This window comes from Geotrypetes seraphini, chromosome 2, assembly GCF_902459505.1.
Source record: "Geotrypetes seraphini chromosome 2, aGeoSer1.1, whole genome shotgun sequence".
In the NCBI taxonomy this organism is placed as follows: domain Eukaryota; kingdom Metazoa; phylum Chordata; class Amphibia; order Gymnophiona; family Dermophiidae; genus Geotrypetes; species Geotrypetes seraphini.
This window is the reverse complement of record NC_047085.1, coordinates 226,830,348-226,847,829: the sequence shown is the minus strand read 5'-3', so window position 1 is coordinate 226,847,829 and position 17,482 is coordinate 226,830,348. Positions and strand designations below refer to the sequence as shown.

Below are 17,482 nucleotides of genomic sequence, written 5' to 3'. Positions count from 1 at the left end.
GATTCACATGCACGTGGCTGGCCCATAAGCCTTCCCTCTGACATCAGAGAGGAAGTTTCTGGGTCAGCTACTTTATGTGCAGCGCACAGAGTTCGCTGGAGGCGGAGGAAGCTAGTGTAACTCCAACAAGTAACTAGGTCAGCTTCGGTGGGGAGTGCAGGCAGAGAGAGAGGGATCCCCAGCAGTGGCATCAGCGTAGGGGACAGGCAGGGATCTCCGGCAGCAGCTGCTTCTACTGATGGGCGGGAAATATCCTGGCGGCCAGGCCGCTTACCCCTAACAAGCAGCCCATGTTGAGAAACACTGGGCTAGAACATAAGAACTGTCATAATGAGTCAAAACAAAGGTTCACAAAATTCAATATCCTGCTTTCAACAGTGGCCAGTCCAGGTTTCAAATACCTGGCAGGGAATGCTGCTTATACCCAGGAATAAGCAATAACTTCCCCTTGATTAATAACAGAACTTTTCTTTCCGCAACTTGTTGTTTGCTACATCCTCTGGCAAACATTCTAAACCTTAATTATATGTTAGTTGAAAAAAATATTTTCTCCAGTTTTAAATGTGCTACTTTGTAACTTCATAAAGCGTCCCCTAATCTTTGTACTTTTTGAAAGAATAAATAATCTAATTTACATATATCTGATCCATTCCATCAGGATTATATAGACCTCAGCTAGCTCTTTTCCAAGTTAAAGAGCCTTAACCTCTTTAGATTTTGTTCTTAGGGGTGCCGTTCTATCACTTTTATCAATTTGGTTGCCTTTTTTGTACCTTTTCTAACTCTGCTTTATCTCTTTGGCAATGAAGCAACCAGAATTGCACATAGTACTCGAGATGCAATCACATATTGAATACTGATCAATATGCTCTCCTGTCTTTCTGCTTTTTTTTTTCATAATTTCTAACATTTAGTTGATACATTTTTGACCACCACTACATACTAACTGAGGATTTATTTTGCCACTATTTTAAAAACTGTGCTGTAAAGGTTTCCTGTGCCTGTTCTGGAAAAAACTTTGTGTTATCCCAGGACAAGCAGGCAGCATATTCTTGACTGATGGGTGACGGCACCGACGGAGCCCCGGTACGGACAATTTTAGAGTGATTGCACTCTAAGAACTTTAGAAAGTTCTAGCTAGGCCGCACCGCGCGTGCGCGAGTGCCTTCCCGCCCGACAGAGGCGCGCGGTCCCCAGTTTTCTTAATTCCGCGGAGCTAAGAAGACGCGTGTTTCCAACGGCTGTTGGAAGTTTTTTTCTATTTCACTTGCCTTCCCGCTCGCGCGTATTTTTCTCTTCATATTTTCTTTCTTTCTTTCTTTTTTACCCTTTGTGTAAAAAAAAAAAAAAAAAATTAAATTAAAATTATTTTTTTTATCGAATCTGACCCGGCGGGGCCTGTTGGCACCATCGAAGCCTCGGGCTTCGATTTTGCTACAGCAGTATTTCCCTTCATGCCCCCGTCACCGGGTTTCAAAAAGTGTCAGCGGTGTGCGTGCCCTATCTCCCTTTCCGACCCACACAAGTGGTGCCTCCAGTGTCTGGGTCCGGACCATAGGGCTGAAACCTGCACCCGCTGTAGTTCTTTACAAAAAAGAACTTTAAAAAATAGACAAATTCAGCAGCGGATCCTTTTCGGTACCGCTATGGAAGTTGCACCGGTATCGACGTCGACGACTTCCTCCAAGTCGACTCCGACTACCTCGGCACCGCCAGATCCATCGTCGGTGTCGACTCCTGTAGGTAAGCCGGCTAAGAAGCCTTCCCCTACTGTTCTAGGCCCGCCAGTCGAGCATGCAGTGAGCCAAGTCCTGCAGACTGAGCGCCGGCCCCGTAAACGCTCCGCTCCCATTGAAGTCTCTGCATCGTCATCGGCATCGACTTCACCCGAGCGTCGAGCGGCACCGAAGGTACCGAGCAAGAAAAAACCGGTACCGGTGCCATCGGGACCAACGTTGGAGGAGCGCATTGCCTCTATCCTCCAGGTCCAGCTTAAGCAGCAACTACAACAGTTGCTCCCGGCTCTATTGTCTCCGAACCTTCCAGTGTCGGTACCGACTGAGCCTTCGGTGCCGTCTGTCGAACAGCCTCTGTTATCGGCATCGACTGTTTCGGCACCGCAAAAATCTTTGTCCATGCCTGTTCTATCAGCGGAACCAAAACGGCGTGCTACTCCTACGGTGTCGGAACCGGTACTGGTCTCTGAACCCCGTACCGTACTACATTCCCCAGGTACCGTCTCCACTCGGTCTGGTAAATCGGTACACAAGACTAAACATACTGATACATCGACTCCACTTTCCCAGGGCCGTTTGCAATCGGTACGGGACCCTGACTTGTGGGACGATTCAGATGATCCCCTCGGTACCGAGGAGGATTACACATCTGATGAGGAGGAACCGTCGGTGCAGGATACTACTGCTAAGCCAGAGCACTCCTCCTTCACAAAATTTTTAAAGGAGATGTCAGACACCTTGTCTATTCCTTTAGAGTCTGACTCTAAAAAATCCAAGGCATTTTTGGATGCCTTGGATTTTGACCAACCTCCTAAAGAGTTTTTAAAGTTACCCCTCCATGACATCTTGAGGGAAACTTTTTATAAGAATCTGGAAACTCCTTTGACAATCCCAGGAGCCCCAAGAAAACTAGAATCTCTATATAAAGTGATTCCAATACCTGGATTTGACAAACCCCAACTTCCTCATGAATCCCTGTTGGTAGAGTCAACTCTAAAGAAGACTACAGGAGCCAGTATGTATGCCTCTGTCCCTCCTGGTAGGGAAGGAAAGGCCATGGACAAATTTGGAAAGCGTCTTTACCAAAATGCAATGCTGGCCAACCGTTCAAGTAATTACGCTTTCCACTTCTCGTTTTACCTGAAGCACCTCATTCAACAGGTAACCTCTTTTCAACAGTATATTCCGGACCGTAAACTTCCTGCTTTTCAGCAATGTACCTCTAGTCTTCTGCAACTCAGGAAGTTTATGGTCCGTTCTATTTATGATACTTTTGAACTGACGTCTCGTGCTACTGCTATCTCTGTAGCAATGAGAAGATTGGCATGGCTACGGACCTCAGAACTGGACGTAAACCATCAGGACAGACTTGCCAATGCTCCTTGCCTAGGGGATGAGCTGTTTGGGGAGTCCATGGATACCACCACCCAAAAGCTCTCCGCCCATGAAACTAGGTGGGACACCTTGTTGAAAAACAAGAAGAAACCTCCTCCTCCTCGTCCATTCAGGCAACAACCTTCATATCAAAGGAGGTTTTCTGCTCGACCGGCGCAGTCCCATCCTCCTCAACCTCGCAGGCAGCGTCAGCAGCAGCAACAGACTCGTCAACAACAGCAGCCTGCTGTCAAACCGGCTATTCAACCTAAGTCGACACAGCCCTTTTGACTCCTTTCTCCAGGACATTGCCAGTCTTCCTCCCTCGTGTCCTCTACCTCAACCCATAGGAGGTCGACTACAAGTTTTTCTACCTCGCTGGGAAGCAATCACCTCCGACCAGTGGGTACTTGCTATCATCGCCCACGGCTACTCCCTAAATTTTCAGACTCCTCCACCTCTAAGTCTGCCAAAAGAGTCTGCTTCCAACAAGGCTCAATCCCTCCTCCTCGCTCAGGAGGTTCACTCCCTCCTTCTTCTCAATGCCATCGAACCAGTTCCTCTGGACCAGCAAGGCCTGGGATTTTACTCCCGGTACTTTCTTGTACCCAAAAAGACCGGAGATCTCAGACCAATATTAGATCTCAGAGATCTCAACAAATGTCTGGTCAAGGAGAAGTTCAAGATGTTATCTCTTGCCACCCTATATCCTCTTCTTTCTCAGGAAGACTGGCTATGTTCCCTCGATCTCAAGGAGGCGTATACTCACATTCCAATTCATCTGATGTCCAGACAATATCTGCGCTTTCTTGTCAATCAACATCATTACCAATACAAGGTGCTACCCTTCGGCCTAGCCTCCTCGCCCAGGGTATTCACCAAATGTCTGATTGTGGTCGCAGCTTATCTCCACTCCCACAACTTTCAAGTCTTCCCTTACCTGGACGACTGGCTCATCAAGGCTCCTTCTCCTCAGTCCGTTCACAAAGCCACGGATCAGACCATTTACTTCCTTCGACTGTTGGGGTTCGAAATCAATCTACCCAAGTCGCACCTCATTCCGACTCAGCGGCTTCAATTCATTGGAGCCATTCTGGATACTGTTCAGATGAGGGCTTTTCTTCCTCTAAACCGCCTTCACACCATCCTTCATCTCTGTCAGCAGGTGTTCCAGCAACCTTCCATCTCTGCGAATCACATGATGGTGCTCTTGGGACACATGGCCTCCACAGTACATGTCACTCCCTTCGCACGTCTCCACCTGCGTACTCCTCAATGGACCCTAGCGACTCAGTGGTCACAAGCGACGGATCCTTGTTCACGACACATATCTGTGACCTCGTCTCTTCGACAGTCGCTTCTTTGGTGGTTGAAATCATCAAATCTATCCAGAGGTCTACTGTTCCATCTACCTCCTCATCAACTGGTCATCACCACGGATTCCTCCCCCTATGCATGGGGAGCTCACTTGAACGAGTTTCAAACTCAGGGGTTTTGGACCAACCAGGAAAAGAAACACCACATCAATTTCCTGGAACTCAGAGCGATATTTTACGCTCTCAAAGCTTTCCAACATCTTCTTTTTCCTCAGGTTCTTCTCATTTGCACCGACAACCAAGTTGCAATGTATTACATCAACAAACAGGGAGGGACGGGATCCCGTCCCTTATGTCAGGAGGCTCAAAGGATTTGGACCTGGGCGACTGCTCGTCACCTATTCCTGAAAGCAGTCTACATCCAAGGGGAACAGAATTGCTTAGCAGACAATCTCAGCAGAATTCTTCAACCTCACGAATGGACTCTCGACCCTTCGACTCTCCAGTCCATTTTCTCTCAATGGGGCACACCTCAAGTGGATCTTTTTGCAGCTCCCCACAACCATCAACTGCCCCTGTTTTGCTCCAGACTCTACTCTCCTCACCGTCTGGAACCCGATGCATTTCTCCTAGATTGGACCAATCTCTTCCTTTATGCATTCCCTCCTCTTCCGCTCATGCTGCGCACCTTATTCAAGCTCAAGAGGGAACAGGCCACCATGATTCTCATCGCTCCACGGTGGCCCAGACAGCATTGGTTTTCCCTTCTACTTCAGCTCAGTTCCAGGGAACCCATACCTCTTCCTCTGTTTCCTTCACTGCTTACACAGCATCAACAAACACTGCTTCATCCCAACTTACAGTCTCTGCACCTGACAGCTTGGTATCTCTCGGGCTGACTCCAGCTCATGCTCTCCTGTCTCAGCCTGTTCGTTCTATTATTGATGCCTCCAGGAAACCGTCCACTCTTCAATGTTACCAACAAAAGTGGTCTCGCTTCTCTTCCTGGTGCCAGTTACATCACCACAATCCCATATCTACAGCAGTGGGACTGGTTTTGGACTATTTATTGTCCTTATCTGACTCTGGTCTGAAATCCTCTTCGATAAGGGTCCACCTTAGTGCCATTGCGGCTTTTCATGAGCCGATTCATGGGAAACCTCTCTCAGCTCATCCCTTAGTTTCAAGGTTCATGAAGGGCCTCTTCAATGTGAAACCACCTCTTAAAGCCCCTCCTGTTGTTTGGGATCTTAATGTGGTTCTTTCTGCGTTGATGAAGCCTCCTTTCGAGCCGTTGGCCTCAACGCATTTTAAATTTCTCACTTGGAAAGTGGTCTTTCTAATAGCTCTCACTTCTGCCAGGAGGGTCAGTGAGCTTCATGCGCTAGTGGCGGATCCACCTTTCACGGTTTTTCACCATGATAAGGTCGTCCTCCGCACACATCCCAAATTCCTTCCTAAGGTTGTGTCTGAATTTCATCTTAACCAATCCATAGTTCTACCTGTTTTTTTCCCAAAGCCTCATTCTAATCCAGGTGAACAGGCTTTGCATACCTTGGATTGTAAACGTGCTCTGGCTTACTATCTTGATCGCACCAAACCTCACAGATCTTCTCCTCAACTATTTTTGTCATTTGATCCTAACAAGTTAGGTCATCCTGTCTCTAAACGCACTCTATCCAATTGGCTTGCTGCTTGCGTTTCTTTTTGTTATGCTCAGTCCGGCCTGACACTGGAAGGTTCGGTCACAGGCCACAAAATTAGAGCTATGGCAGCGTCTGTAGCTTTCCTCCGTTCCACTCCTATTGAGGAAATCTGCAAGGCTGCCACTTGGTCCTCAGTTCATACTTTTACATCTCATTATTGTCTGGATGCATTCTCCAGACGGGATGGACACTTCGGCCAATCTGTTTTGCAAAATTTGTTTTCCTAATGGCCAACCTTCCCTCCATCCCTCTTTTTGTTAGCTTGGAGGTCACCCATCAGTCAAGAATATGCTGCCTGCTTGTCCTGGGATAAAGCACAGTTACTTACCGTAACAGGTGTTATCCAGGGACAGCAGGCAGATATTCTTGCGTCCCTCCCACCTCCCCGGGTTGGCTTCTTAGCTGGCTTATCCTAACTGGGGACCGCACGCCTCTGTCGGGCGGGAAGGCACTCGCGCACGCGCGGTGCGGCCTAGCTAGAACTTTCTAAAGTTCTTAGAGTGCAATCACTCTAAAATTGTCCGTACCGGGGCTCCGTCGGTGCCGTCACCCATCAGTCAAGAATATCTGCCTGCTGTCCCTGGATAACACCTGTTACGGTAAGTAACTGTGCTTTATCACAAAAAAGAGGTGGTCTTACTTAAAATACACAAACAAGACAGGGCTTCCAAACATAGGTGTCCTGTATGAGAAGCACCCAACTCTAATTGCAACCTTCTCCTCCTGCCTGCCACTCACTGCCTCTCCACAAGGCTCTCACTGCCTTACCAGGTATGCCACAGCAAAAAAGACAGACATTGTCCTTTGCATACTGCTGTTTTCCTGAGTTTGTAGCGGTAAAAATTGCTCAGGACCATTGCCTTTTTCTGATACTGCTAGCTCTGCCAATCTCACCCCACTGATATAGACTTCTGTTTTTCAGAGGGGCGAGACCAGCAGAGCTAGTGGCAGCACACAAAGAGCAGTGATTCTTTATGTCTTGCCTATCTTTTACTAGCATAGACCCAGGAGGCAGAGTGCCCTGCACAGGTGGCAATAGGAGAAAAGGGAGAAACAGAAGTTCTCCGAGGACAAGCAGGAATAATATTCTTACATGGGTGACAACATTCACAGAACCCGGTACAAAAACTGCCAAGTGCAGTGGCTTACCAAGGGTGTGCAGTCCACTCTGGGTGCATCCCATAAGGGGGTGCTCCAGCATTGTGAACTTCTTCTGGCAGTGGCAAAATTCACATTTCGCTGCTCTGCCAGTGTTGGGCCTTCCTCTCTGCCAAGTCCTGCCTTTGCGGAAACAGGAAGTGGGCAGGACCCAGCGGAGAGGAAGGCTTGAGGCCAGCAAAAGCTGTCTGGGGGGGTGATAAAGGGGGAGAGAAATGCTGCACCTAGTTGGGTAGAGAGAGAGAGGGAGGGAGAAGGAAGATCAGGGAAGGGAGAAGAGAGGAAACAGAGATGCCAGACCATGGGAATGGAGGAAGGGAAAGGACATACCAGACCATTGAGGGGGCAGGAGAGATGCCAGATCAGGGAAGGAAAGGAGAGATATCAGGGCATAGGGGGAGGGAAGGGAAGGAGATAGAGATGCCAGACTGTGGGATGGAGTGGAAATGAAGGAAGTAAAGAAGAGAGTGATGCCAGAGCATAGGGGAGGGGGGTTGGGACAGATTGAAAAATGGAGAGGAGGTGAAGCTGAAATGAATCATGTGTAAAGGAGAGAAGGGGCACAGAATTAGACAGTTTATAGATGGGACATAGAAAGAGAGAAGATGCCATATGGAAGAGAGAGATGGTGGACAGTGGATGGAAAGGGCAGAGAGAGAGAAAGGGCGGACATTGGATGGAAGGGAGAGAGTGAAGAGAAGATGATTAAAGCAGAAATGATAAAAGGTAGATAAAATAATTTTGTTGTTGCTTTAGAATAAAGTAGTATTGTAGCTGTATTGATAAAAGTTTATAAGTGGGAAATGACAATAAGGCAATCTTCTTATTGAACTAAACCCCCTTCCTCAGGTCAGGGCAGGATACTCGAAGCGCCCCACTGAGATGCCTTAGAGATGCAACTCCCTTGGACTTTGGAGGCCAGAGCAAGCATGACCTGGTTGCTTCGCCCTCAGTCACTTCTCCGGGATTGTGGTAACCACGGATGTCAGCCTTCGGGGCTTGGGGGCTCACTGTGATCGTCCTTCCATTCAGGGCTGTTGGACTCCATCGCAGAGGAAGTGGTTCATCAACCGGCTGGAGCTCAGGGCCATTCATTTGGCCCTGAAAGAATTGCAGAGAGAGACAAGCTGTCCTGGTCTTTGGAGGGACAGGCTGTCCGGGTCTTTTCCGACGTGACAGCAGTGGCCTGTGTCATTTGGCAGGGAGGAAACAAAAGCTCTCCCTTGGCTCAGGAGGCCCGGCTTCTTTTCCTTTGAGTGGAACATCATCTCCTGGTGCTAACAGCATCAAATGTGGCTAGAGTGGACAACGTTCAAGCGGACTTCCTCAGCTGTCAAACTCTGGATCCCGGGGGGAGTGGACCCTGTCGCTTCAGGCATTTTGGGCGATCGTAAGACGCTGGGGCAGCCCTGCCTCAACCTCATGGCCATGATGTGGAACAAGAAAGCGTCATGATTCTTCAGTCGCAGATCCAAGCCCATAAGCGTGGGGCTCAATGCTCTCATGCAGCCATGGCCTCTGGATGTTCTTCTTTACGTCTTTCTGCCCTGGCCGATGATCAGCCAGGTTCTTCGGAGAATTGTGACTCATCCAGGCCACATCATTCTAGTGGCTCCCGACTAGCCTCGAAAACTGGTACGCGGATCTGATGCGGCTGTGGGTAGGACACTGTTTGCACTTGAGCATCTACCCAGACCTTCTTACATAGGGCCCGGTGGCCATGGAAGATCGTGGTCGCTTTGCTCTTACGGTTTGGCTCTTGAGCATGCGGCCTTAGAGCATAAAAGCTATTCGGAGATTGTGATCAATACACTTCTCAGATCTAAGAAGTCATTAACAGTGTCAGCCTATGCTAAAGCATGGAAAACCATCCAACATTGGTGTGACCAGGAACAGGTGAACCCTTATTCAGCTCTGATGTTGCGGGTCCTTGCTTTTCTCCAAGCTGGTCTGGATAAAGGCATCACTGTAGCATCTCTACGAATCCAGGTGGCTGGTCTGTCTTGTTTTCGATCTTGATCTAGGGATAGTCAGTTCTCATTTACATCGCATCCGGATGTTGCTCATTTTCTGAAGGGGGCTTTTCGGGTCCAGCCACCCTTTAAATGTCCGTTCCCGGCCTGGGACCTTCATGGTACTGTCGGGCCTTGCCAGAGCTCCTTTTGAGCCTCTTCAGGATGCTTCTCTCCTGGATTTAAGCCTGTTTTTATGGTCGCCATCACTTCTGCCCGTAGGGTTCCCAAATTACAGGCGTTGTCTTGTCAAGACCCCTTTACTCCGAATCTCGGAGACAGGAGTTTTGCTCCGGACGGTTCCTTCCTTTTTGCCGAAGGTAGTTTCGGCTTTCCACGTCAATCAGGAGGTATGTTTGCCTGTTTTTCAACCGATGGGTTCCAGACATCAGGATCATCTACTGAAAAAGTTAGACGTGCACAGGGTGCTTCTGCGTTATTTGGAGGTCACAAAAAGTTTCGCTTTCTGACACCATCTGTTTGTGCTGACTCATTCGCCTAAGCAAGGTGCTCCCGTTTCTCTAAGAACACGATCTCCAGGTGGATCCATAGAGCCATTTCGTCCACCTATATTCTTGCAGGGAAACAGTCCCCTGTTTCTGTTAAGGTGCATTCTATCAAGAGTGTGGTTTCATCGTGAGCCGAAGTGCAATCTGTTTCTTCTGAGGAGATTTGCAGGGCAGCGACATAGTCGTGTCTTCACATGTTTGCCAAGTTCTACAGAGTGGATGTTGCTGCCAGACGGGACTCGGCTTTTGTGTCCTCTGTCTAAAAGGCTGGTGCAGCAAGCCCACTCTTTGGGAGACTGCTTTTGTACGTCCCTATGGTCTAGAACAAGGATCTCAAAGTCCCTCCTTGAGGGCCGCAATCCAGTCGGGTTTTCAGGATTTCCCCAAAGAATATGCATTGAAAGCAGTGCATGCACATAGATCTCATGCATATTCATAGGGGAAATCCTGAAAACCCAACTGGGTTGTGGCCCTCAAGGAGGGACTTTGAGACCCCTGGTCTAGAATGTCTGACCTATTGCACTGGAAAAGGAGATGGGGATTTCAAGTATTTCCTTATTTGAATGACTAGTCAATCAAAATGTCATCATTGCAAATAGTTCAGCATGCCATGTCTTAAACAGTTCATTTGCTGGAGCTCTTTGGGTTTGTCATCAACTATCAAAAGTCACATCTACACCCAACTCAGATGCTGGAGTTCATAGGAGCTCTCTTAGATCCTACACAAAGTCAAACTTTTCTTCTAAAACAGAGAGTAGACAATCTGATTCACCTGTGTCAAACTATCTCCACCCTTCTACATATTTCTGTACATTGCGTCCATGTCACCCTGTTTGCACATCTTCACCTCAGAATCCCAAAATGAACCCTGTCAGTCCAATGGTCTCAAGCCATGTAACATCTATTTGCTCCAACTTAGGTCACCCCAAATCTCTACCTCTCCCTACAACAGTGAATGGCATCTTACAACCTAACTCAAGGTCTTCCCTTCCAACCCTACCCCAGCCACCAGGAGCTTCTCACTACAGACATTTCAACTGTAGGATGGGGAGCTTACCTGGATGGCCTCCACACTCAAAAAGTCTGGACTCACCAAGAACAAACCCTCCATATCAATCTGTTAGAACTATGAGCAAATGGCAATTCTCTCAAAACATTCCAAGATAGACTCCATCCATCAAGTAGGCCTTGTTTACACTGACAATCAAGTCACGAAGTCGACTTCGGCGTGCACCTAAGGAGCAGGTCCTGCTCCTTTATGCGCTCCTTCATGCAGCTACTTCTAACTCTTGCCCATACTATTGTTTATTATTTTCCATTTCACAATATTCCTTCCAACAAAACCTCTTATATCTCATTATTTCAAGTCAGAATCTCTCTCTTTATATACATCCTCCTCACTCTTTTTTCGTTACCTCAAACATCTACCCACTCTAATTCATCAACACCCCAATATTCCAACTCTAACATAATGGCCTCCATTCCCACTTTATGGGGCCGCAGACCTCTAAAACCTCCCCCTAGTTCGACTGAAATTCAAACAAGAAACTATATTACTGTCCCGATTTCCCACACCCCCAGCTTTCATTCCGCTTCACATTACTTCCCCTCCAAATTAAATATAGGCATGGTAAACGTTCGATCCATTAAAAATAAACATCACCTAATACATGATACCATTATTCAATACAACTTCCATATTCTATGCCTCACAGAAATTTGGTTGACTCAGGGAGAGGAGGCTTATCTAACCCAAGCCTGTCCTACTAACTTCAAGGCAATCTTCCAACCCCGTCCGAACAAAAAGGGAGGAGGAATTGCTGTTGTTTTTCACGCCTCTATTCCTCTCCAGTCCAACACCTCCAACTCCCATTCAGACGCTCCAGTAGAATCCCTTCAATTCTCTATAAAACACTCCCCCTCTCTTAATTTTCTTCTCATATACCTCCCTCATCCAGTAACCAAAACTTCGCTTTCTACACTTATTTCCACTATCTCGGACTTTAATATTTCTTATCCTGACTCTATCATCCTTGGGGATTTTAATATTCATTTTAATATCCCCAACCACCCTAACACTTCAGAACTTCTAATATTAATTTCTGACCTATCATTATCCCCTCTCATCTCAATGCCTACCCATTCCGCTGGTAACACCATTGACATGATTTTTTGCCCAACTTCTGTTTGCCACCTCTTTCAAAACTTTCAATCTCATTCCCTGCCTTGGACAGATCACACTTTAATTAACTGGCAATTGGAATTCCCTGAACTCTCTTACTATACCCAACAAAAAAATCACTATATCACCCGGAACATTAATAAAATAACTCTTCCCTCTATCCAAAACTCCTTCAATCTAAACCTCAACGACTTCTCCTCACTTCCTACTGACGAACAATTCTCTCTCTGGGAAACCTCCACAAAATCTCTAATGGACTCCCTGGCACCTCAACAAGAAATAAAAACTCATCTCAAACCAGACTCAAAAAAACAACAACCCTGGTATAACAATAAACTTGCCCTCCTTCGTCGACAACTTCGATCTGTCGAACATAAATGGCGCAAAACACGCCAAAATAATTTTCTCGTTCTGTTCAAGGAAAAAGCCTCTGATTATAAAACAGCCATACAACAAACCAAGAAAGAATACTATTCTAAACTTATCTCCTCCACCCGAAATTCTTCAGCTCTTTTCAATCTAGTCCAATCTCTCTCTAAATACTCTTAAAAAAAATCCACACTCTCAACTACACAACCATCTGCCAATGAGCTGGCACTTTTCTTCGATACAAAAATAAAAAACATCAGATCGTATCTAGGACCTCCCTCCTCTACTTCTCTTTCCCATACTTCCGATGAATCTTCCCATCTCTCATTCAGCACCTGTTCAAATTTCAAAATGCCCTCTCTAGCTAATCTTCTCCTTATCCTACAATCCTTGAATACCTCCATTAATCTTATGGAGAGTATTCCCCCTCTACTCCTTAAAAATTTTTTTTCCTTCTTCGGCCCATTCATCTGGGAAATGGTTTCTAAGTCTCTTTCTGATCACCTAGTACCTACTGCTTGGAAAACAGCACTCGTTATCCCAAAATTAAAACAACACAACTTAGACCCTTCTCAGCCAGTAAACTATCGCCCTATTGCCAACCCACCCTTAATCTCTAAATTAACGGAAAAAATTATTCACACTCAACTTACAGAATTCATTGAAAACACCCATGCCCTCCATCCATTCCAAACTGGTTTTCGTTCTTCACACTCTACTGAACTGTCTCTACTAGGCCTTACTTCAACTATTCATTACTATCATGAACACCAAAAATCGGTTCTTCTTATTTCCCTTGACCTATCCGCAGCCTTCGACACTATTGACCATTCTCTTCTTATTAATCGACTCAAAGACTGCGGTATTACAGGTCTGGCTCTTCAATGGTTCATTTCATACTTTAATGAACGTAGCTTTAAAGTTCAGGTAAAGAATGAAACTTCTCAACCTATAACACTAACCTATGGTGTTCCTCAAGGATCTATTCTATCTCCACTACTTTTCAACATCTTTCTGTCCCCTCTTCTTACACTAGCACAATCTATTGGATTCACAATCTTCGCCTATGCTGATGACATACAACTACACCCAATTAACTCCTCAAATTCTTCAGATATAACAGACATAAACAATAAACTGGATACTGTAAATGATGGGCTCTATACAAATAAACTCTCTCTCAACATTGATAAATCTTGCGCCCTACTACTCCCAATTAAAAACAGTGAATCTTTATCTGGCAAAATTTCTAGCAAATCCACTCCTATACAAATGGAATCAAAAATAAAATTATTAGGAGTCATTATTGATGAGGATCTTACATTTCATGATCAAATCAGTTCAGTAATAAGAATCTGTTTCTTCAAACTTCGCCTTATCCGTTCATTAACTTCAATCCTAGGGACAGAGGCAATCACAATTCTGATTCACTCTCTTGTTATCTCTCACTTAGACTATTGTAATTCTCTTTATAATGGCCTCCCACAAAAAGAGACCCGCCGTTTACAATTAATACAGAATACAGCAATAAAACTCATTTACAAAATAGGCAAATACGATCATGTTACCCCACTTCTGAAAGAGGCACATTGGTTGCCCATCAAACATCGTATAACCTATAAAATCATTTTGCTCACTTTCAAAATAAAACTTTCACACCAGCCACTATATCTTGATAAGGTCATCATTCCTCAATGTTCCTCATGTGCCTTGAGGTCAACAGACCAAAAACTTTTACAAATTCCTTCTGTAAAAGAGTTTTACTATACCCGGAAAATAAATTTTACAGTTGTCGCCCCTACATTATGGAATGCCCTACCACAACAACTTAGAGAAGAACAACATTTAGATAAATTCAAGACTAACCTGAAGACGTTCTTATTTTGTGACGCTTTCGCCTATCCTTAAAGCCTTCTTCCTTTTCTTCTTTTCTTCCTCTCTATTTCCCTTCTTTGAGGTTTTTTTTTTATTTTTTTTATTTTCTTCTCTCCTTCACTCCGCTGATTCCAATTTATTTAACCAACCGCTTTAAAAAAGCGACCCTTTCCAATATGTTTTCTCCCATTCCCACTTTCTCCCTTTCTTCTCCAAAATATGTAACTTTTCCCCTCCTTTCCTCTTTATCCTCACTTTCATGTTAGTCAAGTTATGTTTTTGATGTTCACCCATTTGCTTTTTATATTTATGACTCTTCTTTTTTTATAATTTTATTGTAAACCGGCCAGATACCTGTTGATGGTCGGTATATTAAAAACTCAATAAACTTGAAACTTGTCACCATGTTTTATTTGAACAAATAAGGAGGCATGGACTCTCGCTGCCTTTTTCATGGAAGCAATCCAGGTTTGGACTTGGGCAACTATTCGCAACATACTTCTCAGATCAGTATACCTAGCAGGGGAAACAAAATGTATTAGTGGACAAATTGAGCAGATTTCTTCAGCCACACAAATGGTCTTTCAGTACACCCATCTTATGGCAGACTTTCTTCAGCTGGAAATACTGGACCTAGATTTTTTTTTTGCTTTTCCCCACAACAACAAACTTCCACTATTCTGATCAGACTCTATGCCCAGAACCGCTTGGTGTTTGACACCTCCTCATTCATTGGGGAGACAGATTCCACTATGCATTTCCTTCAGTACTTCTCATCAGGAAAACTTTACTCAAATTTCACCAGGATCAGGACATCATGATCCTCATAGCACCTCATTGACCACATCAACCTTGGATCCCACTCTTCCTAAAACTCTTATCCAAGGAACTGAGCAAGCTCCACTTATTCCTGACACTCCTGACACATAAGAATGGATCTCTCCTTCATCTCAACCCTCGATTGTTAGCACTAACAGTGTGGTTTCTTTCACTAAGCAAATAAATACATTTTGCTTCTTAGGTGAAGTCTCTGCTGTCATTGAAGCATCTAGGAAACCTTCCACTCAGGGGTGTTACTGTTTCAAATGGATTATATTTTCTTCTGGTGTGTGATACATTCTCTTGATCCATTCACATGTCCACTTCCATCTTTCCTGGACTACCTTCTACACCAGTGGTCTCAAACCTGCGGCCCAGGGGCTACATGAGGCCCGCCAGGTAATGTTTTGAGGCCCTCGGTATGTTTATCTTAATCACAAAAGTAAAATAAAACAGTTTCTTGATCATATGTCTCTTTAGCTATAAATTACAATATTATTATTAAGACTTAGCCCTTTAAACTATAAAGGGCCTCTTTTACAAAGCCGTGCTAACGGCTGCAGCACGGCAACAGCCCCAAAGCCCTTTAAATCTCTATGGGCTTCGGGGCTGTTGCTGCGCGGCTTTGTAAAAGAGGCCCAAAGAGTTTTACCTCATGCAAAATTGTCATTTCTTTAATAAGACATTAACTATTTTTTCTGAGACCCTCCAAGTACCTACAAATCCAAAATGTGGCCCTGCAAAGGGTTTGAGTTTGAGACCACTGTTCTATACCTTAGGTCTCAAAATCAATTCAGCTCACTGCACCAAACCATTAGGCTGCTATTCCATGTGTGCCTTGGGCTTGAAAAGATTGGGGAAATATTGCCCTAGTCTTCGGGATCAGAGGTTGCTTTGAGTGGTAAGTTATTGGTTGGTAATAGCAGGTTTGCAATTTCATATTTGAGATGTTATAAAACCTTGGGATGAATATCATCCAGTTGGGAGATTTGACCATCTTTGGCTGCTAAGGAGCTCTGTTGCATCTTTCAGTTTAATGAAAGAGGAGTTCTACACAGTTTAGCTGTCTTTCCTTGGTTTACATGAGGATTATATTAACCCCTACAATTCATAAAAATATATGAAGAAAGGAAGAATTACTAATTTGTTAACTTCTGTTTTTTGTGTGTTCATCAATGATTTTGAAACAGTAAACTGGGCATCTTTCTTTTCCATTAAATGAATAGTTGCAGCAACCCATGGTAAAACATGCTTTAAATAAGAGCGAGAAAAACAGAGAACTTTTTAATGAAAAGATATCTTGAACTGGTTGTTTTCTTTACAAGAGTTTTGCATGGCATCTGTGATCAGTACTTTCTGTACCATAGCTTCACCATTTTTCTTTTTTTGACCTTCTCCAGGTATTTACATCCCAGAAGATGACAATTCTGCCCCTGAACAGTTTCGTGGGATTGGCATACGCATTGAGGATGATGTGGCAATAACTCAGGAAGCACCTCTAATCCTCTCTGCTGACTGTCCAAAGGAGATATATGATATTGAACAGATTTGTGCTAATTTCCAACATACCTGACCCCTGACATCTGCACCCCCACCCCAGTGTCCTCGGCAAAAAGCACAGCAACCTATCTCAAGTTCTGGCTTTGAGAGTTTTATTGTGACGGATGAGTAGCAGATCTTTGTTCCTCAATCAGAAGTAACATTGCCATAGTTTGAGTAGAGCAGATTTACCTGCTGAAGCTCAGTCACCAACTGATAAATTTTAGGTGCTGACTTTCCACAAGAGTGTAGAATGACAAGGTGACATTCACCATGGACATAAGAACATAAGAATAGCCTTACTGGGTCAGACCAATGGTCCATCTAGCCCAGTATCCCATCTTCATGGAGGCCAACCCAAGTCACAAGTACATGGCAAAAAACATGGATTTAGAGACAGAAAGCTTCTAAAGAGCAATTTTTGAGGATTGAGCCTTAACGCATCATATTGAATGAGAATTTTAGCCGACATGAATGCATTGATACAGGTTTAAAAATTAAAATGGAGCAATGCTTAGTTTCAATTTTAGTTCGGTTTGTTATGTAAGCAATTTCAGCTTTAGTTAAAGGAGAGGTACATCCTGACAAATTTGTTTTTGGTTTAAAATGCACTTGCCAGTAGAGCAGTGATGTGCTCATCTTCAAGCATCCTTCCCCTCTCAACCCAAGCCCACCTAGATTGGGACTGTCCTACTGTGTGAAAGTCTAAAGCACTCCATTTTACCAGCATGTACTCCATACCAAGAAGACTTCATGAAAGGAGCTGGGAAGATGAGAGAACAACATGTTACACAATAGAGAGAAGTAGGTCAGAGCAAAATGAGATGAATAAAAAGTGGCAAGCCATCCATACTGAAAGTTGCTCTAAGGAATAATGAGTTGTTTTT

The 17,482-nt window shown here is 44.7% G+C and overlaps 1 protein-coding gene across 3 annotated transcripts in view; it reads left to right on the top strand.

The window, feature by feature from the left end:
* Positions 1–17,119, top strand: part of XPNPEP3 (X-prolyl aminopeptidase 3) — a 133,771-nt gene extending 116,652 nt beyond the window's left edge. For all 3 annotated transcript variants that reach the window (XM_033935084.1, XM_033935083.1, XM_033935082.1), the window contains one exon: positions 16,457–17,119. In XM_033935084.1, coding sequence (XP_033790975.1) covers positions 16,457–16,629 — 173 coding nt within the window. In that variant the 3' untranslated portion in view covers positions 16,630–17,119. The remainder of the gene's footprint in view (positions 1–16,456) is intronic.
* Positions 17,120–17,482: the final 363 nt, after the last annotated feature.